General features: G+C 44.2%; 1 protein-coding gene across 2 annotated transcripts in view; it reads left to right on the top strand.

The window, feature by feature from the left end:
* GLRA1 (glycine receptor alpha 1) overlaps window positions 1–15,716 on the top strand; it is an 86,439-nt gene extending 70,723 nt beyond the window's left edge. The window contains exons 7-9 of one of the 2 annotated variants that reach the window (XM_005898221.2): window positions 1,496–1,710; window positions 9,028–9,174; window positions 15,426–15,716. In XM_005898221.2, the coding sequence (XP_005898283.1) occupies window positions 1,496–1,710; window positions 9,028–9,174; window positions 15,426–15,716 (653 nt within the window). Of the gene's footprint in view, window positions 1–1,495; window positions 1,711–9,027; window positions 9,175–15,401 lie in introns of both variants that reach the window. The other variant, XM_005898220.2, reaches the window with a different exon arrangement.
* Window positions 15,717–24,923: the final 9,207 nt, after the last annotated feature.

The following is a 24,923-nucleotide window of genomic DNA, read 5'->3' as shown; positions in this document are numbered from 1 at the left end:
TCGCCTGCCGTGTTTCAGGCAGGGAAGGAGCTTATGGAACACTGCGGACAAAAGGCAGCCAGTCAGTATGCCAGCTGCGTGTGGGGGGCAGGGGGGCTGCTGTCTGAACGCAGCCCAGTGAAGTGGAGGCACATGACAGGCTGTGACAGGGGCCAAGGAGAGGAGGAGGTGAGGGCGAGGAGTTGAGGGAAACCACTGTGCGTTCTGATGCAAGTGGAAGGCCCAGAAGAGCAGGCAGCCTGGGTTCTGCTCTGTTTAGGACAGGTGTCCCTTTCCAGTGACCTCGGAGATAGATATCCTAGAAACTTCAAAACTACTCTCTTCATCCCTGGGAAGCTGAGACTCAGAGAGAGAGCAGACCAGTCATCCCTCAGTCTTCAAAGGAACTGGGTTCCAGGCCCCCCAAATTACCAATATCCGGGGATGCTCAAGGCCATGGTCAGCCCTCCTCACTGGAGGATGCAGGGCCCATGGGTCCAGAGAGCCAGTGAGTCCCCAGGTATCAAATAATCACAGCCGGCTCTCATACACCACAGCGTTTTTCTCATTCATTATCTCAATGGCCCTTCATTACCCACATTTAAGTAAGAGCTGAGTTCCGGGCTAGTTCTGTGGATTCAATGAGAAAAGACTGGCAAGGCCCTGACCACATGGAAGGTGCAGTCCAGGGAACTGTACAAAAATCCCCTGGCAACTGTGTGTCAGTGGACTGGAGCCAAGACCCCACCAGGGGACAGCCTGGCCCAGCTCAAGGGACACACAGACTGGGAGATGCGTTGTCCACAGCCTGGTGCAGAAGACAGAGAAAGAGAAAGAGAGGTCGACTTGCCTACTCAGTGTACTACACCTTAAAGGATCCAATGCTCATGTGAACAGAGCTGAAGGGACATGGGGAAAAAAGAAGCGCCCTGCCTGGGGGAGATGTCACCATTAAACAGGAGAGGCAGGATTCCTTGGCGGGTTGTGGGGTGGAAGAAGGGCATTCCGGGCAGAGGGATTATCAGGCTCAAAAACTCAGAAGTGTGAAAGTACAGAGGATATTCAAGGCAAGGGCTGGAGTGTAGGGGTCATGGGTGAGGTGAAGAAAAGGGAAGTGGAGTGGAAACAGGCTGCACTGTGAAGGGCAGACCACAGAGGCTGACCTTCTCCCTGTAGGTATCAAATAATCACATGATGAGGCTGATGGCGAATGACATTCTGAGCACTAATGGTTTGTGAGGGCTGTGCTAAGTTCTTTACTCATTTTACCATCTCATTTGCCATCGCAGTAAACATGAGTAGCCATGTGAGGTTGGTGTCATTATTATTTACTATCATCGTCATCATCCCCGATTTACCACAGATGAGGAAACTGAGGCACAGAAAGATTCAAACGCTCACCCAAGGACACGGCTAGTGTGAGGCTGGACCAGGATTCCAGCCAAGACTGTTCTGACCTCAGAACCTTGTTCCTATCCACTAGGCCACTTTGCCTTCCCACTCTAATTTCCTGCAGGCAAATTCACCTGCATCGAAGCCCGGTTCCACCTGGAGCGACAGATGGGCTACTACCTGATCCAGATGTACATCCCCAGCCTGCTCATTGTCATCCTCTCGTGGATCTCCTTCTGGATCAACATGGATGCTGCCCCCGCCCGTGTGGGCCTGGGCATCACCACTGTGCTCACCATGACCACCCAGAGCTCCGGCTCTCGAGCATCCCTGCCCAAGGTAAGTCCCACCGCCCAAGAGCACAGAACACCCGGACAGACATGGAGGACACACATCTCCCTTTCCCGCCTGAGATCAGGCCTGCACAAGGAATTAGGCATTATTTCTTGATCCTCTAAACTCAGCAGGATCCAGCATTCAGATCCACAGAAACCCTTCCTCCAGAACATTTCCTGTATAGAACATCATGTTCTGTAGAGTTGCCAGATAACCACATTTTGTTCCATTCTCTACCAACACTAGACACATATTCTGCTTCATCTGCTATTAACACTCAACTCCACTTCCTCCAGCCGCTTCACAGCAGCGCTAAGGACAACATTCCACTCCTTTCACCATCAATGGCACTTTGTGTCTGGGGTCTTCAAGACCACACCATATACAAAGATTCAAAGGACTCAGAGACTCAACAAATTGTTGAACTCACAGCTAAGATTCCTTAGAGTGATTAGGATACACATTATCCTTAATCCATAGATTAAGGATACACAGCTAGTTGATAAGAGAAAAAGACACAGGCAGAGTCTAGAGGGATCCGTGTGCAAGCTTCCTCACTCTCTCCATCCCATGAGGGACCACACAGAGCTCACTCTCACCCCAGCAACAAAAATACAGCTATATGTGTGACAAGTTTCCACCCAGAGAAAGAGAGAAATTGTTCTGAGATTTAAGATTCAATATCAAAGGTTTTTATTAGGTGCTGGTTACACAAGTACCCTCTGCCCACCACATCCCCAAATTCCAGACTCCAAAGAGGAAAGCAGGTGTTAGGCTTAAACCACACTGTTTATACCAGTGGTCAAAACATGGACGGGCATGCTTATCAATTAGGGAAAGTGGGAAGATGCCCAAAATCCAAGTTCTAGATGTCAACCAAGGGCCACCCTGGCCAGCAGGTCCTTCGTAAGACAGCAGTCTGGTGCCTGCTCTGTTATACTCTTTTCTGCAGTACCTCAGTCTGATTCTGACATTTCTAATGTTAAACACCACCTTCTGTCACATTCACTATTAACTCTTGAACCATGTTCTGCTCTGTTCACTATTAACACTCAGCACATTTCACTCCACACACTGCTAATGCCAGATACACATTCTGCTCCATGCACTCCGTGCTAGACCCAGCATTCTGTTCCATTCTTCTCACACCAGACGCAGCATCCCACTGCATTGGTACCAACGCCAGACGCTAATCCTCCTCCAGTCAATTTGACGATGAAAGCAGCACTGTTCCTTTCACCGTTAACACTAGACCTCACATTCTGTTTAATTCACATTTAACACTAGACGGAATGTTCTGCTTCATTTACTATTAATGCCAGACACCACGCGGTCCTCCATTCACCCACACTTGAGGTAACAACACGGCTCCATTCACTATGAGCGCGTGATGCCTCAATCGGCTTTACTCTCCTGTATCGAGTGCTAGGCGCTGTTTTCCACTGCGTTCGCCACAGTCGTTGGAACCACTTTCCACATTCCTCAACACCAGGTCCAACATGTGTGTGTTAAGTTGCTCAGTCATGTCCATCTCTTTGTGACCCCATGGACTGTAGCCTCCAGGCTTCTCTGTCCATGGGATTCTCCAGAGAAGAATACTGGAGTGGATTGCCATTCCCTTTTCCAGAGGATCTTCCAGAACCAGGTCTGGTCTCCTGCACTGAAGGCAGATTCTTTACCATTTGAGCTACAGGGAAGACCCAACATGGTGCTCTGCCATTAATGCCAGACACCAACCATACTCTGCCCCCTTCAGCCTTATGCTAAATGCAACATTCTGCACCATGGGCAATGAATACGGCACTTCACGTTCTGTTCTGGTGCAGAAAAGTTGGAAGAATAAGCAACGAATACCTATTAGCCTTCACCTCAACTCCAGTTATCATTTTCCACATTGTCTTTATCTTTCTCTCTAGGTAAGCAGGTAGATAGATGCAATTTTTACTGAAGCATTTGAAGGTTACAGACAGCATGACAATTCACCTCTAAATAAGGACAATGATCACATGATATTATCACAGCTAAAAAATTAACATTAATACAATAATATCACTGAATTAGAAATAATTCCATAATTTCACCAAAATTTAGAGAACCTTTACGTTTTCTCAATGGTCCAAAAACTGTCATCAGTGGACATGGTGAGGGATCCAATCAAAGATCCAATAAACATACACATTGCATACGGTTTACTCTTTTAATCTAGAAGAGTCTCCCCACTGTTTTCTTTCATGACACTGACTATTCCATTAACTTTTAATGTGAGACATGACATTCTACTTCAATTGTCATCTATGCTAGACACCACTCTCTCCTCTATCCATCCTCACAAGAAAACTCAACAATGTGCCCCTTGTACCATTAAGGCTAGACTTTGCATTCTGCTACATTTACTATAAAAGCTTGAAACCAAACTCTCTGTTTACGGTTACCAGCTGACAGCACATTCTGCTCTGTTCATTTGCAACAGCAGGAGGAATATCTTGCTTTCTGTTCCTTATGTTAGGCTCAACATGCTGCTCCTCGCTCTATGAATAGTCTACGCCACAGTCCCCTTCACTTATAATTGACTCTAGACTCAACATTCTGTTCCACCCATTGTTAACACTGGCCTTGAGAGTGGGCTCCATTTGCTAATAACACTCAACCTGACAGTCTTGCCTCTTTCAAAGCATAAAATTCAGTGGCATTTAGTATATTTACAAAGTTGTGTACCCTCGGCAGTGTCTAATTCCAGAACATTTTCATCACCCCACAGAGAATCCCCATCTTCATCAACAGCCACTCCTTGTTCTCTCTGAATTTGCCTATCCTAGATGTCTCACTTAAGAGGAATCACACAATATGTGCACTTTTATGACTGGCTTCTTTCATTTAGCATAATATTTTCAAGGTTTACATATGTTGTAGAATGTATCGCTACTTCATTTCTTTTTATGGCTGTATAATATTCTGTTGCATGTATAGATCACAATTCGTTTACCTATTTATTAGTTGATGGGCATTTGGGTTATTTCCATGATTGCCTGTTTTAAATAATGCTGCTGTGAACAAGCATTTCCTGTGTATAAGTTTTTGTGTGGACATATATTTTCAACTTTTAAATATATATTATTATATTGTACATTATAGTCATTATATTAATATATACTATATATTATATATAAGTTATAGGTATATTATATACTCAACTTTTCTAGGAATGCCAAATTATTTTCCAAAGTGGCTATACCACTTTATAATACTGCCAAGGTTCCACTTTCTCCACATCCTCATTAATGTTTGTTATTCTACCTCTTTGATTATAAATATCTCAATAGATGTGAAGTGCTACCTCATCATAGTTTTGATTTGAATTTTCCTAATAACTAATAATGTTTAGCATCTTTTCATGTGTTTATTGACCATTTTTATATCTTCTATGGAGAATCAATTCAAATCTTTTACCCTTTTTTTAATTGGGGCATTTCTCTTTATTGTTGTAATAGTTCTTTGTGTATTATCGATTTTAAACTCTTAAGAACATGATTTGCACATACTTCTCCCATTCTACAGGTTTTCACTTGATTGAAAATGTTCCTTATGCACAAAAGTTTGTAACTTTAAGGAAATTAATTTAAATTTTCTATTGTTGTTTGTACTTTTCGTATCATTCTTAAGAAACTAGTGCCTAATCCAAGATCATAAAGATTTACACGTACATTTTTTCTAAGAATTTCATGCACTGTGCTTAGCCGCTCAGTCCATGTCCAACTCTTTGCAACCCCATGGACTGTAGTCTGCTAGGAAGCTCCTCTGTCCATGGAATTCTCCAGGCAAGAATACTGGAGTGGGATGCCATGCCCTCCTCCAGGGGAATCTTCCCAACCCAGGAATCGAACCCAGGTCTCCCACATTGCAGGCAGATTCTTTACCATCTGAGAGTTACATAGGTTAGCTCTAAATATAGGGTTTCAATCTATTTTGTTTATTTTTGCATATGAAATGAGGGAGGGATATCATTCTTTTGTTTGTGGATATCCAGTTATCCCAGCACTGTTTGTTAAAAAGATTATTCTTTCCATCCATTGAATTCATATCCTTCTCAAAAGTCAATTGGCCATAGGCTTTGACTAAGTAAATCCCAAAATATGGATTACTTCTGGACTCTCAATTCTATCCCATTGATATACACACACACACACACACACACACACACACAAATTTATCTTATGTCAGCATCACACTCTTGAGTATCATAGCTTTATAGTAAGTTTAGAAGTTGAAGAGTGTGAGTCCTCCACCTTTGTTCTTTTTAAAGATTGTTTTGCCCATTCTGGCTCCTTAGCATTTCCATATGAACACGAACATAAATTTTAAGATCAGCTTGTCAATTTCTGCAGCAACAATAAAAACAAATTTTAATTTTAAATGTATTGAGTCTGTACAGGAACTTGGGGAGTATTGACATCTTAACAATATTAGGTCTTCCAATCCATGAACACAGAATATCTTCCCACTTATTTAGATCATCTTTAATTTCATCCCACTGCTTTCTAGACCCCGTGGTTTCTAACGAGAAATCAGCTGTTAATCTTACTGAGTATACCTTGTACATGATGAATTATTTCTCTTTCTGCTCTTAAGATTTTTTTTTTTTTTTTGGCTTTAGACAGTTTGATTATGGTGTGTCTAGGTGTGGAACTCTTTGCGTTTATCTTACTTGGGGTACATTTAGCTTCTTTGATGAGTACATTAGTGTTTTTCATCAAATTTGGGGAAATATCGGCCATTATTTGTTCAGATATTCTTTCTGCCTTTTTCTGTCTCTTCTTCAGAAATACCCATCAAACACAGGTTAGTCCACTTGATGATTCCCCCACACGTTTCTGAGGCTCTGTTCATTGTTCTTCATTCTGTTCCTGGGACAGGATAACCTCAAGTTCACTGATTCTTTCTTCTGTCCACTCAGACATGTTCTTAATTCTCTCCAGTGAAAGTTTCAGTTCAATTATTTTACTTTTTAACTCTAGAATTTCTATTTAGTTCTTTTTCGTAGCTTTTCATGCTCTACTTAGACTTTGTTCCCACACTTTTCTTTAGCTGGGTAGCTAAGGTTTTTTTGGTTCTTTGAACATATTAAAAATATAACTGATTTAAAGTCTTTGTGTATTAAGTCCAATATCTGGGCACAACTATTTTTGACTGTGTTTTCTCCTTTGTATGGGCCTGACTTAATAAATCCAGGCTTCTATAACAAAGTACCATAAGCTGGGTGGCTTATAAATAGCGTAAGTTTGCCTCACAGTTCTGGAGGCTGGAAATCTGAGACCAGGGGGCCAGGGTAGTCTGGTTCTGGTGAGGATTGTCTTCCAGTTACAAACTGCTGACTTACTGTTGTATCCTCACAGGGCAGAAAGACAGCAAGCTAGCTCTCTGGACTCTTTCTATAAAGGCACTACTCCCATTCATGAAGGCTCCACTCTCGTGACCTAATTACTTCCCAGTGATGTCATCTCCAAATACCATCATATTGGGATGAGATTTCAACATACGACTTTTGGGAGGACATAAACATTCCATACATTGCATTCACCATACTTTATTATTTTTTGTATATCTTAAATATTTTTGATAAAAATTATACATTTACATGGAGAAAGCAATGGCAACCCACTCCAGTACTCTTGCCTGGAAAATCCCATGGACAGAGGAGCCTGGTGGGCTGCTGTCTATGCGGTCGCACAGAGTCGGACACGACTGAAGCGACTTAGCAGCAACAGCATACATTTACATAATATAATGTGGCATATCACTGAGCCAAGCAGTTTAAAACTTTGCTGTAGCCTTTACTTTCTGCTTATTCAGAGTTGACAGCTAAGAGCCTTGTCAAGTCACCCCGGACATGCACATAGGCCTAAAAATGCACATTGGTTCCCAGGAATATCTCATAGCTTTATGGACAACTCATTCCCCAAGTTTTCCTTTTATTCTTTTTGATCAACCAATTGTTTGCCTCAACTGTTACCAACGGCCTGAGGCTGATGTAATGTTCAACACTTGCCAATGATTGTTTTCAACAAATGCCCTCAAGGAAAAAGCTGCTCTCTTTGGGACAGCTCCAAGTCAGGTCAAATAAAGACAGTCTTGTGAGTGGTCTCTTTCCGAGAACCATAAGACAGGTCAAATAACAATTCCCTGAGAACACAGCTTTAAAGAAGCTCCTACTCCCTTCTGCCCCATCCAGTGGCTGTCAGGATACTGGTGTTCACTGTGCCTGCAGGCTGTTGCTTTACAAGACTAGCACAGAGCCACACACAAGGCGATGGGAACAGGGCAACTTAAAACATCACAAAGGAAATAAAAACATACATCCACAGAAAAACCTAAGTTCACAGCAGCATTATTCCTAATAAGAGCCAAAAGGTAGAAGCAATCCAGATGTCCTTAACTGATGAATGGATCAATGATATGTGTTATACCCAGAGTACTATTATTTGGCCATAAAAAATAAAATACTGACATATGCTATGATATAGATGAATATTGAAAACATTATGCTAAGTGAAAGGCCACATATTGTATGATTCCATTCACATAAAACGTCCATGATTGGAGGAAGAGAATTGGGGGAATAAGGAAATGATAGATAAAAGATAGTAGGTTCCTTTTGGAGGTGATGAAAATGTTCTAAAATTGACTATGATGATGACTGTATATAATTGTGAAGATATAAAATCATTTATTTCTATACTGTAAATGTGTATGATACATGAATCATATCTCAATAAAGCTGGGTTATTTCTAATGCCATGAAGCCTGCTGTTCTTCCTAGGATTCAACTGATTTTCCCAAATAAATGTTTACAGGATTGCTGTTAGACTTTAATTCATTAACAGAGTTTGGAGAAAAGCTGGTTCTGACCATTTTTTATAGAGTCCTCACTGCTTTTTTGCAGGGGGAGAGTTTTTGAAGATCTTGCTCTGCCATTCTCACTGATATCCTCCACTTACTTTTGCCATTAGGTAACAATTCTCCTATCACCTTCAGTCTGAACACCACATTCTATTCCATCAATGACAGAATGATGGGCACACCATCCCCCTTCTCTTTAGGGCTCTTCTAGGCACCGTGTTCTTTTTTCTCAATATTCTGTACAGTCTTCTTGATTAATTTCTCATCTGTTTCCTTCAGTAACCTCCCTCCTAATATTCCAGCTGAGAGGAAACAACAGAAGATGATGGGGAAGGGGGTTTCTAAGGAGCAGAAAACATTCCTCCACACTCAATATTTCACTCTGTTCTCTCCTCATCTGTGTTCTTCCCCCCACCTCTGCCCCAGGTATCGTATGTGAAGGCCATCGACATTTGGATGGCCGTGTGCCTGCTCTTCGTGTTCTCAGCCCTGCTTGAGTACGCCGCCGTCAACTTTGTGTCTCGGCAGCACAAAGAGCTGCTCCGATTCAGGAGGAAGCGAAGACATCACAAGGTAGGCCTTTGGCTCAATGCTGGTGGTAAACAGAAGCGTTCTGGGCAACCTTGTCTTATGATACTTGTTTTCCTGTATCATTCTTCTCAGTGGATAAAGCATGCATAAAATACGGATCAAAGTTCCACAAGTCCTAGTTTCTCCTCCCATAAATAAAGCCCTGATTGGGTTTATGGGCACTCATTCTTCTAACACTAATAACACTAATTATCAGGTTACACTTGAAGACAGAATTGATGGAGCAAACACTGATGGGGCCAAGATAGCAACTAGCTATAAACCCAAAGCATGGAGGGCTGCATGATGTTTGCTGGTGTTTTCTATGAGCGGGCTGCACTGTTTCAATGGGCCTGATTCCAGAAGCGATTGGTATCACAGAACATGAGATCTTAGAGTAGAATGTCCAGTTTCCGGGCCTTTGTTTCCTACCTTCAAGAAGAGGCATGCTGCACGGTCTTCCCCTGGAGTGAATTCTCTTTCCTTATGAGAGACAGAATAAAGAAATGCTTTGAAATTAAATATTAAAGTAGGCATTTAAAATATGCAAATAATACCAAATTTATCTTGTCATTGATGCTGCTGCTTCTAAGTCGCTTCTGTCGTGTCCAACTCTGTGCGACCCCATAGACAGCAGCCCACCAGGCTCCTCTGTCCCTGGGATTCTCCAGGCAAGAACACTGGAGTGGGTTGCCATTTCCTTCTCCGTATCTTGTCATTAGGGTTATGAAAAGAAAATAGTACATTACTGTATACTTGAAAAGTTTGAGTCCTAATGAAGAAAGGCATTTAAAAAACAAAAGGAAAAGAAATACTTGGCAGGGACTTCCTTGGCAGTCCAGTGGCCAAGACTCCATACTTCTATTGCAGGGGGCTGGGGTTCAATACCCAGTCAGGGAACTAAGATCCCATATGCGTAAGATTCTGCAAGCCATGTGGTGAAGCAAAAAACAAAACAAACAAACCTGGCAGCCCGCCTCTGAAAAGTCACCAGCCTCTGTTAACTCTGTGGGAGCAAAGTGGCTCCATACCTAAGTCTGTAACCACTCCCCCAGGAGACCTTTCTCCTAGGGATCAGAGGACTTGCTTTTCTCTCCAGTCTCATCTTCACGTCACTTTCCCCCTTGCTCTCTGAGCACCATCCACACTGGCTTTTTTCATAGTTCCTCAAACACACACACAGGACTTCAGGTGTCTTGTTCTCTCCACCCAGGCTGCTCTTCCAGTAGACTGGTTGCTCTTCTAGTGCACTTTGCTTGGTATGAACCTACTCATTTTCCCAGTTCTCAGCTATGGCGCCTTTCCCTGACACCCTAGTCAAGGTGCAGGCCCTGTATTGAGGTGCTGATGCCAGGCTGTTAAGTGTGATCATGCAGGTTGTATCCAAGGGCCCCCAGCCAAGGAAGCTCTCTTCTCTTAGGTCCTGCCCTGGCGTGGACTGTATCAGCCAGAGGAAGTGATCCCAATTCAGACACCCAGAGCAGGGGAGTACCGCTAGTCTGATATGCACAAAGACACTTTAGTGTCAGCCAAGACGATACTCAGTTTCTTTCCTTCTAGACACGAGTTATAATTACAATTCAATCAGGAGTTTGTTTCATGCACACCACCCACTGAATGGTAAGTTCCATCAGGTCAGAGACCACATCTACTCTAGCTCAGTACTACTGATACAGCCCTGGTGTTTACCACAAGGCCTGATAGATAGTGAACATGGAATAGGAATTTGCTGCACAAATGCACAAAGGGATTAAAAAAAAAAACAACACTAATGGAATAAAAAAAGGAGACCCTGCAGACGGAGAGGCTGCCTGGGAGCTTTTCCAGCTATAGATGAGGGCAACCAAGAACTCAAACACTGGCCACACCACACACCTAGGCCCTATCTACCTTAGACTGACCTACTGAAAGCAGCTGTCTACCCAGCCACAAGAATTGGGACAAAGGACTCTGCCTCTTGAGTTCTCTTTGCTATGTGATTTTCAGCTAGCCTCTTCTAGGGACCAGCATCCACATCTGTAAAATGGGCACAATGGGGGACTGGTGAAAGATGAAATCAGATCCCATTTAAGTTATATTCCTGCCACACATGTACCAGGAATTAAAACGATCCAAAGGCACACATTTCCCTCAGTATGTTTCTTAAACATCAGCAATCTGATTCAATTAACTTCTAGCAGATTACTGCAGGCGGCAGGCAGACGTTCCGAGACAGAGGCTGTCCACGAGAGTTAGGATAAAAGCTGCACTGGAAGAGGGAAGCAAACATCTTGGGTGCAGCTGGCCAGACAGGACTTCTTGAAAGATCCTGGTTTTAGTCTTTCCATTACTGTCCATCAGATACCTAGCCTCCGATTCTTAACACAATCTAAGCAAGGAACTGACCAAACACAACTGTCTCTGAGATTTACTTCTATTTTCCCTTTTCCCCGACCAGGGGCTAGCAGCTTTATGCATTTCCCTCTGCAAAAAGAATGTCAATAATTTATCACAGAGATGCTTACATGGGAAGACTATGTCCAAAATACTTGACTGGTACCAGGTCACTAGACTGTGCCCTGCATAGCTCCAGCAGGCATTCTGTGCATGGACTAAAATATAAATGGAGCCCCTTGCAGATACGTAACGTTCTGGGACCTATAGTGTTTGCAAAGGTTGCCTCCACCCTTGCCAAATGCCTACCAGTTTTACGTATTCGAGGAAAACAAAAGCTTTGTCTCTGGCCAGGTAAAATGTGAATAAGGCCACTGTGCAGATTTGATCAGATTCCTCTGCTGGGTCCCTTCCTCATTCTCTCACAGCATGTTGGTTCTGGAAGAGCTCTCAGAGAGGGTCCCATCCAGTCCTCCCGTGCAGATGAGGACAAAGAGGAGGGGAAAGTGACCAGGATCTTGGAGGCACTGATGGGAAACACACAGAGGCCTTCCAAGACCCACGGCTGATCTCAGAAAACACTGACCACACACCACCAGCTGCTTATCTGTTCATCAGCGTCTCCATCCTGAAGCAGATAAAAATATCCCTGCATTTATTAGATCTTAAGTAGGAATGAAGATTTACCCCAAGGCAGAGGCCAAAAACTAGTAGCTAGAAGGTCAGATTTGCCATGCAAATATCTTTAAGTTCACCAGCAGTATCTTAAAAATCTGGAATGAAGTGCCAGCATTCAATGAAGTGCCAGTGATTACACTTCCAGCTTCACTCAAAACATCACAGCCTCTGGTCCCTCTGGATTCACATCCCACATGGTATAGGCTCACTGCAAATGCCTTTAGGTAAGGAACGCAGTCCACGGCCCCAGTTCCCTTCATCACTGTCTCTCCTGCCTGGCCCCTGGTGTGCATCGGAATTAGTGTGACCTTGTGCCCACAGGCTCTGAACTTGGCACAGATGTCAGAAACTGAAGGCGCAGAATCGGGCTCACCATAAAAAACAGCTTCCTTTGGAATAAGGCCCTGTGGATGTGGCTTGCAGGCTGGCCGTACATTAGCTTGGACTGCAGAAACCTCCCTTTAGCAGAAAGTTTGCAGAGGGGGTTTTAAGCCCCAGATGGTGAGTGAAGAGGAACTAGCCACATGTCCGAGTTTCTCTGAGCCCATGATCTTGGCCGGGCTCCTCGACTCCCACCACCCTCCCATGTTACCTCATTTGCTGGGCAGAAACCATCTGGTCCTCGAACTCCCCAGCCAGCCTCATTAGTCAGATTATTAAGAAACCTCTGTGAGCCCGACTGGGCAGGCACACTACCAACCTCCCTGGCTTCGATCGGATTTCCCGTTCCAGTCCCGCGCAGCTCCAGATACAGTTGGGCATTCGTTGGCTGCCATCTGCTGGCTCGAATAGGAATAGCAGGCTTTGTCCAGTTATCTCTAGGGAATTTCCTTTCTCCTGGATACAATGTAAAATTGATCACCTTCTAACCAGATGAGGCCTCCACACATCCATCCCCTCCCCTCTCATGTTTAACTGATGAAGAAGGCAGAAAATAATTTGCCCAAAGCAATACAGAAAGTTAATTTTGAGTCTCCGCCTGCATAACTAGAGCCCAGCGAAAAAACATTTTCAAGCACACCCTCCTCTCACCCGCACCTGCCCCCCCCCCCCCCCCCCCCCCCCCGTATTGCTACAGTGAGCGATAAACGAGATTGTCAGACCCAGCCCCGCTCCCAAGCACAGGGTCCAGTCACTTGGCCAGCTTCCCCCAGTCCTCTCCTCAGTGCTGGCACTAGCCCTCTACTGTTGTCCTTCCCACAGAAAAATACTGGTTGAGCACCCATCTGCCAGGTACTGGAGCCCACCTTCTTACCCTCACTTCCTGCAATGAGGGTGTTGGACCAGATTCACTGGTTTGTGAAAGATGTCTTGAGCATTCATATGTCAAATCCTCCAGGTGCTAGGAATACAACACCATTTTAATTTAAATTAATTTTTTTAAAAAAAAGGAAGCTGGGACAGACTGGATATGCAAGTAAACCATTTGGTCAACAAACATTTGCAGAGTTTTGAGCTCCTTCTCAGGAAATATATTCATATGTCTAGTGTTGAAGGTGCAGTAAGCATGATGTGCTTTGCCTTCGCCTTCATAGAGCTTACACTCTAATGAGAGAGACAGACGTTAATCAAGGAAAACAACGCGATAAGAGATTTAAAATAAAAAAGGAAAAGCCGAGAATCCTGATGTATGGATCACACATCAGGGACATTAAGCCTAACCTCAGGCTCAGGGAAGGCATCTGAGTAGAAATTAGTTCAGAAAAGAAGGGGCTGGAAGCAGGGGCGGGGTTGGGAGAGACAGACTCAGCAGAGAGAACCACCTGAGCAGAGTGCAAGAGGAGTGTGGCACTTCCCAATAGATGGAAACACCACAGGGCACAGAAAGTCAAATGGAGCATCCACAGATGGGCAATCCAGGTCATCATGTAAAGCTTTTAATTATCCTCAAGTCAGTGGCAGCCTATTAAGAAAGTTTTAAGCAAAGGATGATGGATAAGATCCATGTCATAACAACCCAGAGGGGTGGCAGGGCTGGGGGAGATGGGAGGCCGAAGGGAAACGGGGCTGGAGGTCATCACAAGCCCAGATGAAGGCCCAGGCTGGGGTGGCACAGGCGGAGCTGGACAGACACCAGGGCCCCCAGACTGCCCTGCACAGGAACAAGCAGAAGACAGAGCAGCTGCCCACAAAGCGCTCACTCTCAAGTCAGCAGTGTGAGCCGATAAAGCCCCCCAGAGCCACACACTGAATCAGCAGCTCAGCGAGACTCTGAGGACCACGTCAGAGCTCACAAGGAAGGACCACAAAGTCACATGTGATATGAGCAGGCAAGAGTGCTCCCTTCCCCTCCCTGGATCCCCTCGATCCAGATGAGGAGAGGGGGAAGTGAAGCGGGTCAGGCAGCAGGCGCTTGGGTAGTGAGCATGCAGCCAGGTGGTGGGAACGCACGAGGGATGGCTGAGAACGTGCAACGCAACAGGCAGGTGTGCAGAGCACAGGCAGGGGAGGCGGGGAGCCTGGAAAGGTAAGTTGGAGCCAAATGATGAAGGGCTTGAGAAACTCCAGATGAAAATCTTGATAAAAATCCAGAGCCTGTCTGAGGTCACACCTGTGCCACGGATACAGGAACATGGAGGTAAGAGGCAGCTGTGGTCCCTGGGCTTGCAGCCCTTGCTCGCTCCTGATCCATTCACTCCCTCCCCAAACCCACACACAGAAGCCTGGGGGATGGGGTAGGGGAGAGGGCAAGGAGGCAACAGAGGCAAAGCAGGGGATCTTTCCAAATTGTCCTCTGGGTTTCTAACAAAACGGCATTCAGAGTATCTGCTCAGCTACAACTTCTGATGATCGAAAAGCATCTTAAAGGAGTGGGGTGAATCTTATCCCCACTTAAAGAAAAAAATTAAATTTAAAACCCTGAGAGTCACAGGAGGAAGTGACTCTGAGGAAGAGTCTTCTGAGGAAGTGACCTGCCCAAGGTCATACAGCCACAGGTGACTGAGCCAAGGTCATTGCACAGGTCTCAGACTCCACACCACACACCTATCCCCTGGTTTGCATCTGTTTCGGCATTTGATGGCGCCCCTCTATAAGGCATAACTCCCCAGCCAGCCACAGAGCCTTCAGGGGCCTAGAGTGGTGCCATCTGGGAGGCAGGGCGAGCCAGATGGGCACGGCCTGGCCCCCAGGGGAGTGCCTGCAGGGAGGGTGCCCAGCCCCTGTCTTATTTTAAGTAGAGCCCCATGTTGAATCTGTTCCAGGAGGATGAGGCTGGAGAGGGCCGCTTCAACTTCTCGGCCTACGGCATGGGCCCAGCCTGCCTTCAGGCCAAGGACGGCATCTCTGTCAAGGGCGCCAACAACAGCAACACGACCAACCCCCCTCCGGCACCATCCAAGTCCCCGGAGGAGATGCGAAAACTCTTCATCCAGCGGGCCAAGAAGATCGACAAAATCTCCCGCATCGGCTTCCCCATGGCCTTCCTCATCTTCAACATGTTCTACTGGATCATCTACAAAATCGTCCGCAGGGAGGACGTCCACAACCAGTGACGGGTCTGGGCTGGGGGTCGCTGGGAGTGGGCAGAGTGGGAGGGGCACAGGAATCTGAGGGCCGGAGGAGGAGGAAGAGGGGAAGCGAGGTGCGTGTGCGCCATCTCTCAAATGCGGCGATGCATGGCTCAGAATGTGGCACTATCTATTCAACCTTGGGTAGGGGTGGCAGGGGGAGGGAGGGGTTTTTCTAATATGGGAACTGAGAGGCGGGGAGGAAGGGGAGGGTTCGGGGTGGGCGCAGCGGTGGGGAGTGGTAAAAACCACTTTCAAAAATTTGAGTCCGTGGGCTGTGCAGTTTTCCTGTTTGGAAGGAGAATACAGTCTGCCCCAGAGCAGCAGCAAAGCCATGTAATATATATGATATATATTCATGCTTAATATTAATGCAAAACCACAAGAACAAAAGACTTGTTTCTTAACCTATCAGCCTAGTAACTGCTTAAATTTTTAAAAGTCACAGAAGTGATGGACAATTTTTCCCAGAGTGGAAAACAGTCACAAATCAGCTTGCTCTGGTGTGTCCCACATCACACCCCTCCCAGCGCCATCCCTGTCTTCAAACTGGCCCAGGTGGACTCATGCCAAAAAGCCATTTCGCCTCTGCTTCAAGGGGGCCGTGCGGCCCAGGCACGGGTGGTGGAAATGGGGGAAGGTGGAGAGAGGAGAAGGGGAGTGACTAAAGAGATGGGACGATGCAGAGGACTGAGGATGGAGAGTCATCTTCACCCCTCCAGGCTGGGGACCTCTCTCTCTGCTGCTCCTCTCTAGGCCCTCTCATTTCTGTGCTTCTCCACCCACCCCACCTACCATCCACCGCCCAGAAATGGCCCCCATGGTTTTTCTCATCATATTGCTAATATGCAATCTTTTTTATGGTTAAAAAAAAAAGTAATAATCTCAAGAAATAATATGCAGATAGATTGAGTATAAACAGATGCACTTTTTCAGATGTCTATTTTTTTGGAGAGTGTCTGTCTTTGGAATTGCAAGGAGGGGTATGTTTGGGAAGGTGGGGTTGCAGGATGAAACAGATGTATTATATTGTGGCTCTACGGAGTGGAGTTTTACGAGGTAAAAGGGCAGTCGTAGGCTGCTGCCGCTTAGATACATGGATACGGGTGGAAAGAAACAGTGATGTTTATAAAGTCTGTTCATTATATTCTGACATTTCATATACCACAAAGAACATGGGGAGCTTGGCAGGGGGGAAAGAGCCCATTATATTTTTGTAAATCTTTTTTTGTTTTTCTTTTTGGTGCTTTGTTTAGCTTTAACATTTAGGAAAGTTAGACAAATTCTCTTTCCTTCTAACTCTGAAGTGCCAGAACTATCCCAAGATAGCTAGGGTACTCCGGGGGAAAAGAAGAGGGACTAGGCAGTGGACCGCAGGAGTGGGGGAGCCTGCTCCAGGACACGGATGTGGACAGGTAGGAGGTCTGCAAGGCGGGCCATGGGATCAGAAGGGAGTTGTGTCTGGCAGCTGGCACACCACTGCACCGGGGGCGACAGCACTATTACTTGCGGCATCCTCCCTGCTATGGCCTACAACCAGGATACTGGGATTGCATTTCTTTCTTTGCACTTTTGTGGATCAGAGTGGTAGGCAGTTGACAATCAGTCTGTACTGTGACTTCGGGTTCACTTGGGTCTTTGGAGCATCCCTAACTTAGGGCAGGACAGAAGTGAGACACTGGGAACCTAACCCCACCCTAAAGCACCTTCCCCAGGGGAAATGTCTCCCATTCCCCATGGTGCAATAGCTAATTCCCACAGAGGCCCAAAGAAGTGGGTCAAGATAAGGACCCAGAAGTGATTCAGGTCAAGAAAATGCACTATGCAGCCAAAAAAGGATTTGGCTTTGTGGCTTTAACGAAAAAGTTGTTTGCAACCAAGTTCCAAGGTCAATAAATCATTGCCTTCCTTTCTTTTGGCCTGTGTAGAGCAGAAAATGAAGCTGTATTCTAGCTTTGCAGGGTGTGGGATGGATCCTGGAATCACTTTTTCTAAGAAGCACTGAGGGATGGGAGCCAAGTGAGTAGGAGTTTGAGTAGGAAATGAGAGTAAGACTGCTCATTTCCCTACCATTAACAGGTGTCTGGGAGAAGGCAATGGCACCCCACTCCAGTACTCTTGCCTGGAAAATCCCATGGATGGAGGAGCCTGGTGGGCTACAGTCCATGGAGTCGCTAGGAGTCGGACATGACTGAAGCGACTTAGCAGCAACAGGTGTCTGAGGAGGTGAAAGTTAAATAGAGGGATGTGAACAATCACTACCAATTAAAAACTAGAATATCAGATGTTGGACTGCTATTAGCACCTTTCATGAGCACTACATTCACTTTATTTAAGGGAGGCGGTGGGGAAAAACTTAATTTCCAAGTGGTACATGGGTCTCTGGAGAGGCCATCGGTCCCTTTCACTAACACTTTATTCACTTTATTTAAGGGGAAATCATTTTAAATTAAAAAAAAAAACACTAAAGAACCCCTTCTCTCTACTTGACTCATTATTAGACTAAATTCAGCATGTCTGAAGTCTAGGTGAATCAGGCAAAGGCACTAGGCCACTATCAGCAACTAAGACAGCACCAGTCACTCCAAGACATTCTGCTTCTGCTCGAACAGCAGAATCACACTGGTCTCCTTACATGAGGAGGTGTCCAGAATCTCTTTGAGACGTGGAAATCACTGGGCCATCTGCCCAACCTCTGCTGGATCCTTGAACTTCTGACACAATAGTGAATTTGTGTGCCCGCTGGGTGCTGCCAGGTCTAGCTGACAGTATCCACCAGACAACAGAATTATTTCAAACACAGAGGAGACGAAATCTTTTCTCAGGCTATTCTAAACATGGTATCCCTCACAGAAAATAAATGTGAGGTGATGCACGATAGCAATGAAAACAAGAATGCGAATTTTAGGCTTGCCACTAATATGCTTGGGTGACCTTGGGTAAATCACTAAGCTTTGGTTTCTTAAACTATACAATGGGGAGAGTGTCACAGGTGATTTCTAATTCCCTCCTAGCACTGACTGTTCTATGTGTTTGAACTGGTCTGTAGGAATTTCACACATCAGAAAGTTTAATATCATTTTGATTTCTGAACTCTCCAGGTGGCCATGAGCATACATATGCACATGTATATAGACATACAATTCTTGTTGTCCTTCATCTTTGGACAATTGGCAGATTTGTTTTTTCCTTTTGCTCTACTTTATCGAAGGTAAACAGTGGTGATGGAAAAGACAGCAATCATTATAATGTCAAAAATCCCATCATGAATTAGGAATGGAGCATGCTCAAGGAGAAGACATTATCATTAATGTATAATGTAGTAAGGATTTAGCAATTAATTATATGGATCTCATCATTATAGAAAATCAAAGTAGGCAATTGAGGCCATTTTTTTTTTAGATGGCTCTAATAAACAGGCAATATTTTTGTAATTTCCTTTCAATTTGCTCACAAAGGACATCATGCCCTGGGACTATGCATGCCAAGTGCTAACGTCAAACTGATTTAGGTGTAACAAGTGGTTTACTGGTTTTCAAACCCTTTACATGTATAGACCAGTACTGATGCATGGAGGAGAATCGATACTGCCATAGACCAGTGGGTGATTTCACCCACCTCCAAAACTGCAGCTATTCCTAGGAGTCAAATTTAGGAGATGTCAATTAAGCAGATAATACCGACAACTTCTCACCTATTTGTTTACAACAGATCTCATTTGTTTCAAGAGCAGCCAAAATAAATGGCTCAGCTCTGCCATCCTCTGGTCCTTTCAAGTATTCAAGAGTCCATTCTTGACAAATGCTATAGGGAGTGACCAAGGATAGACACAATTGAAAGGAAAATGTGTCTATTAGAGAGATACCGTGAACTTAACTCTATTTTTATTTTGTCTTCAAAAACAAAAGGTGATTTGATCCAAATTACTTCTTTTTCTAAGCGGTCATTAAATTTAAAAAAAAGGGGGACTCCTCTAGGAAGTTCACCAGTATCTTTCATAGGCTATTTTTTCAAACTAGGGAGAAAATAAATATGACAGGAGACAGTTCTTTTCATTAGAAGTATGCACTTTTATGAGCATCATTAAAAAGAGATGAGATGGTGTTTTGTGAGGCTTCATATTAGATTGCAGAAGAGATCGGTGGCCCAGCTAAGCCAGTACCATCACTGGTAAGAGCCATGAAAATTAGATTTCTTAGTTAACTGCAACACTGAAATTGAAGGGAGCTGAGTTATCGGCATGTCTGCAGTAACTGAAGTTGGAGAGCCGCGGGTACAATCTGTATCAGCTTTGGGACTGGGCTGGAGATCTGAGATGTCCAGATATCCCCCACATCTGGCTGGAAGCCCAGCCCAGGGACAATCAACACCACTGTGAAAGCTACCAGACTTATTCAATGAGCACCTTCTACACATTTAAAAGGCTGCCCTCCAAGCCAGCTCTGAAGAGCCAGGCAAGTATCAGGTTTCCTCTGTGAGCTATGATTCTCAGATTGACTGCAAGGCTTGCACTTTGAGGGGCTGGTAAGGTCTGTTGAGAAAGGATGAGTGGATCACTACCCCCTGATTAATAAAACCAACCAGACCAAAAATTCTAGAAGCAGGATATTCTTAAAATATAACTTTTCTTCTTCCACTAAGACCCTTCTCTCAGAAACCAATTCCTGAAATTTGAATGAAGAACCCTCCTATTTCCCTACAGCTCTAGGAACCAGAAGCTTATCCTGACCAGAGGAAGGAGTAAAAGAATACACTTTGTTTTGATTGAGCTGGGCTGCTCTTAATTACTTGTAACACTGTAAGGAAAAGCATATGTTGCAAAGGCTTCAGTCTCAGAGTATGATGAAATCCCTATAGATAGGAGGAACTTCTGTAGACAGGTTGAAATCCCTATAATAATGAGGAATTAAAAAAAAAAAAAAAAATTCTGCCCTTCCCATCCTAGTCCACGGGTTAAGAGAATGAAAGCGACGACTACTTTCTGGCTGTCCCAGTTAAAGATCTCAGGATGTCCAGGAGGACAAGGGCAAGCTGCCAACATCTCTCCCATCCTTGAGGCATCTAGAATCTTGAGGGCCCAGACTAGACAATGCCTCTACCAAGTTATTATCCTGTTGCTTCCTTAAGGATTTCTTAGGCTGTAAACAGCAATGGCAGGAGATAAGTTTGCTCATATGTGGGTGCTATTTCATGCTGTTTTGATGGAGCCGTGTGGTTCTTTAAAGCAATAATTAAGGTGCTTCATCATTCTTTGAAACAATGAGATGAGTTCCGAAGTAGAAATTATTGCCCAATAATTTTTAGGATCATTAAGGCTTCTTTAGCTAGGATCCAGACCATTACTTCTCCCTCTTTTCTCTCCATCCCACGTCTGCCTCCTTCCACTGTCTCCCTCCACCTCCTCTGTTTCATCAGTTTGTTCACCTTGTTTTTGAAACCCAAGTCTGCCAGAAGATGTGGATGTATTTCTGAGGGGGTGGGGAATGGGGTACTAGCATGGGGACTAGAATGGATTAGTAGCTCCTGTCTCATTTGCTCTAAAGCTGTGATTTCTATTCTTCCTCTAGCTCTTGCATTTTGAAAAACTCAATGCTCTGGGAAATGTTCATTGGAACACTGAGTCAGTAAGTCAGACTATAGAGAATGGCAAGCCAAAAATATACCCTTCAGAGAGTGCAATGACAAAAATTATACTCTACGTAAGGCTATTAACCAGCTTTAGGGCAGAACCAGGTCACTAACCTGGGGGGTGAAAGATGCTGACTGGTGACAAGATTCCAAGCACGATGGGTCAGTCGCCCTGCTTCCCACTTCCTCAACATTGCCTTGTTTTAGGCCTGCCTTTCTTCAGACTCAACTGTGTTCTCGTGCAACTCCAGAAACCCAGTGCTCTATGTAAACACACCTGTTTCCTGAAGTGGACAGAGGTCAGTGGGAAGTGGGTCCTCATTCTGGCACTACCTCAGGCTCACCAAGGAAATATAGGTAAGCTAGCTACTCCACCTTTCTTGGCCCAAACACCCCCTGTAAACAGAGGGCATTGAAGGAAATTTATCAAAGCCAAATTCTGGATACTTTGATGGGCTGATCAAGAATATACTGTGTGTTCTAAAAAGGTTCCGTTGCTTCCCCATTTCAGTGTCAGGCTTGGGATCCCACCCCAGCCCTTCAGTGGGCAGGTAGGGAGAAATTAAGAAAGTGGAGCATATTGGTCCTCAAAGAGATTATCATCTTAATTTTCTGGCCATGAAAGTCTCAGGTATTTCACAGGACAGATAAAACTAACTTCTCACCTGCGAATCCCATCCAACATCAGGACAACATTCTGCTCTTGTAGTTTAGCATGTATGTCCTGTAAAGGCTGTACCCCACTTCCCAGGGCAGTTGTTTGAATTCTCTATGCCAGAGACTCTGGAAGAATCAACGAGAAATGTGTCAGAGCTGAACTTCTGAAATACCCCTGTGGAAATAACTGCAGCAACTCCAAGTTCCCCCTAGCTTGTCACCACACATCATTTCATGGGCAAGACTTAGAAATATTTTCCTCTGTCCCTCTCTCTCTAGCTGCAGTTGAAGGCAGAAAATAAAAGGGGAGGGGAGATGCTTCATACCATTGGGAAGGTTCATCTAAATTCATACCACTAGCTAGGTTATACTAATAAAGAGAAGAACTATTATAGCAAGTATGGTGCAGTAGAGCCAGCTGTCTGCAAACCCTCCCCTCCCCCAAACAAACCTCATCCTTGCAACGATGTTCCTGAAATCATTTCTGTAGCTCCAACAAACACTGCTTATAATCAGAAAACACTGCTCCTGCCTTTCCCACCAGGGATGTATTTATGCTTTGTAGCAATAGAATCTCTTCAAAATGCTTACAGGATGACATGACAAATAATCTTCACTCCCTTTATCTGGCCCTAAAATTAATGGGAATAGTGCAGACTGAACTCTTTTCTGGTTCCAAATTTTTAAAAATTAATAGACTTTTAAATGATAATGCTTCCATTAGGAAACCAACTGCTTCCTATCCCAGCTCCCCATCACCGTATAACCACTTCCTCCTTTGTCCCCAGAAGATTCAAGCTAGGCATATTTTAAAAGACCTCTAGAATGGATAGATGTGTGATAAAACATATATAGTGAAATAGTAGTTGTATCGTCACTGTAAAGTTCTATTTTCCCCTCAGTTTCCCTGTCTCTAAAACAGGAGTATTGAATTAGTTGAGCATGAAGTTTTCCTAGCTGTAAAGCTTGTTGATTTTTTTTTTTAAGGCCACTAAAGGTACAGTTGTCCTTTAGTTGCAGAGAAAAAATAAGGACTTCCCCAGACTCTGTGATGGTCTTACTCTTCCTCTTCTCCTCTCAACTTTCCTCTCTAAACCCACTCATGATTTTCCTAGTACAGTGGAAAAGACACGAGCTCTGAGTTAGAAGGCTGACAACCAAGTAGGTGAGTGATCTTGAGCCAGACCATCACCCCTCTGACTCTCAATTTCTTTCTGTATTTGGGGATAATACCCACATCACAAACCCACTGTGTCAATAAAATGATATAATGTTAACTCCATCCCCTTGTTGTAAACTGTAGAGCATTTTCATCATCTCAGCCACTCTGAAACTCCTTCTTACTTCTTCCTGTTTGCCAGAAGAGGTCACCAAAAAGCTTTCTTTCACAACTGAGGCTGGTACCCAGAGGGCCAAAACCCACGCACCCTCCAGAGCAGCTGATTCATGCTGGGAAATTTCATGCCTAGGGAAAATTCATGCCTAGCGTCAAGCATTCTCTCACTGGTGAATGAGCTCACTTCAGAGGCTGTACACATTCCAAGAAACCTAAATTCTAGTACCGATTCCACTTAACAAGCACTGCGTCCCTTTTTCCACAGACACCATTTGAGTACTACCTAAATAGAAGCACCGTATTTAGTAAACTGTGAATAGTGCTCAGTCACACGTAGACTATTAAGATTACTGTATGTCAGTCTATAACTTAATTCCCACAATGGCCCTCATCCTATTTCTTCTTTTATAGATGAGGAAACTGAGGCTCAGAAACATTATGTTACTATTACTAGCCCAAGTCCCAGCCTTGCCCAAGTTTGACATCATTATAGACAATGGGAAGCCAAGTTTTGAAACAGGCATGACATTTTTACCTCTTCCACTCATCTGTTTTTGACTTCAACAAATTATTTCACTGTGACCTTAGTCACCTGCTTGTAAAAACCTCTTATCTTCCCAAATTGTTGAGTATAAAGTCAAGCAATTGATGTGGTAGTTTACTTTGTCATTAAAAAACAGTGTATCTAAGATACAATAGTTTAACTCAAAATATTATCTTCTATCTTCTGATAACACACACGGTTCCTTTTGCCTAGGTACATCCCAATATACATAAATGTAACCTCCTGTAACGTTACATGCCAAGGCATACCATTTTGTACTAGACTGGAAATCAAGCATCGTGTAAATCAAGAACCAAAATAATCCTTGGCCTCCCTCTTGGTAATAAACAATACAAACCAGCCCACCTTTAAAGACTGAGAGCCTACTAATCCAGTGTTTAGTACATGAAGGATTTGGAAGTGATATGGGGCCATTTTCTGGCTATAGAACTGTGGAAGCAAGCAAAATCAGTTGACAACAGGGCAGAGTGGGAATAAACAGCATTTGGAGGACAATGAGAACACCTTGTGTGTAGTCCTGTAGGAGGGGTCACTGTGACTTGGAATGGCTTGGATTTGGCTGGACTCAAGGGCAAGAACTAGACCTTTTCTGGAAGTCTTACTTAGGTCCCTCTAAACACTCAACCAAGAACCTACTACAAACAGTACACGGCACAGGAACCAAGAGTAATTACAGAACTTAATTTATGAAGTGAAATGTGATATGGATATGAGTAACTAAGCCAAAAGATATGTAACAGATGAGACAGAAATCAGGAGAGGTCTCTTGGAGGATGGCTATCTGGGCTCAGACTTTTAACAAGAAAGCAGTTTCCTTTTAAGTCACCTTTCAAAGTGTTAAACCCAAGATCACCACTTCCTTCAAGTAGCTGCGGAGGTAAAAAGGGAGCAACTCTTTATAATCTATGAACGTAACCCACTGCCACTCCCAAAATTTTTTAATAAGCTACTACTTGTCTCCTTATGTTTCTGACTAAACAATCACCTAGGTAACTTGATGTGTACA

This window comes from Bos mutus, chromosome 7 (assembly GCF_027580195.1).
Source record: "Bos mutus isolate GX-2022 chromosome 7, NWIPB_WYAK_1.1, whole genome shotgun sequence".
Lineage (NCBI taxonomy): Eukaryota > Metazoa > Chordata > Mammalia > Artiodactyla > Bovidae > Bos > Bos mutus.
The sequence above is the reverse complement of the archived record's forward strand: the minus strand, read 5'-3'. Positions and strand labels throughout refer to the sequence as shown.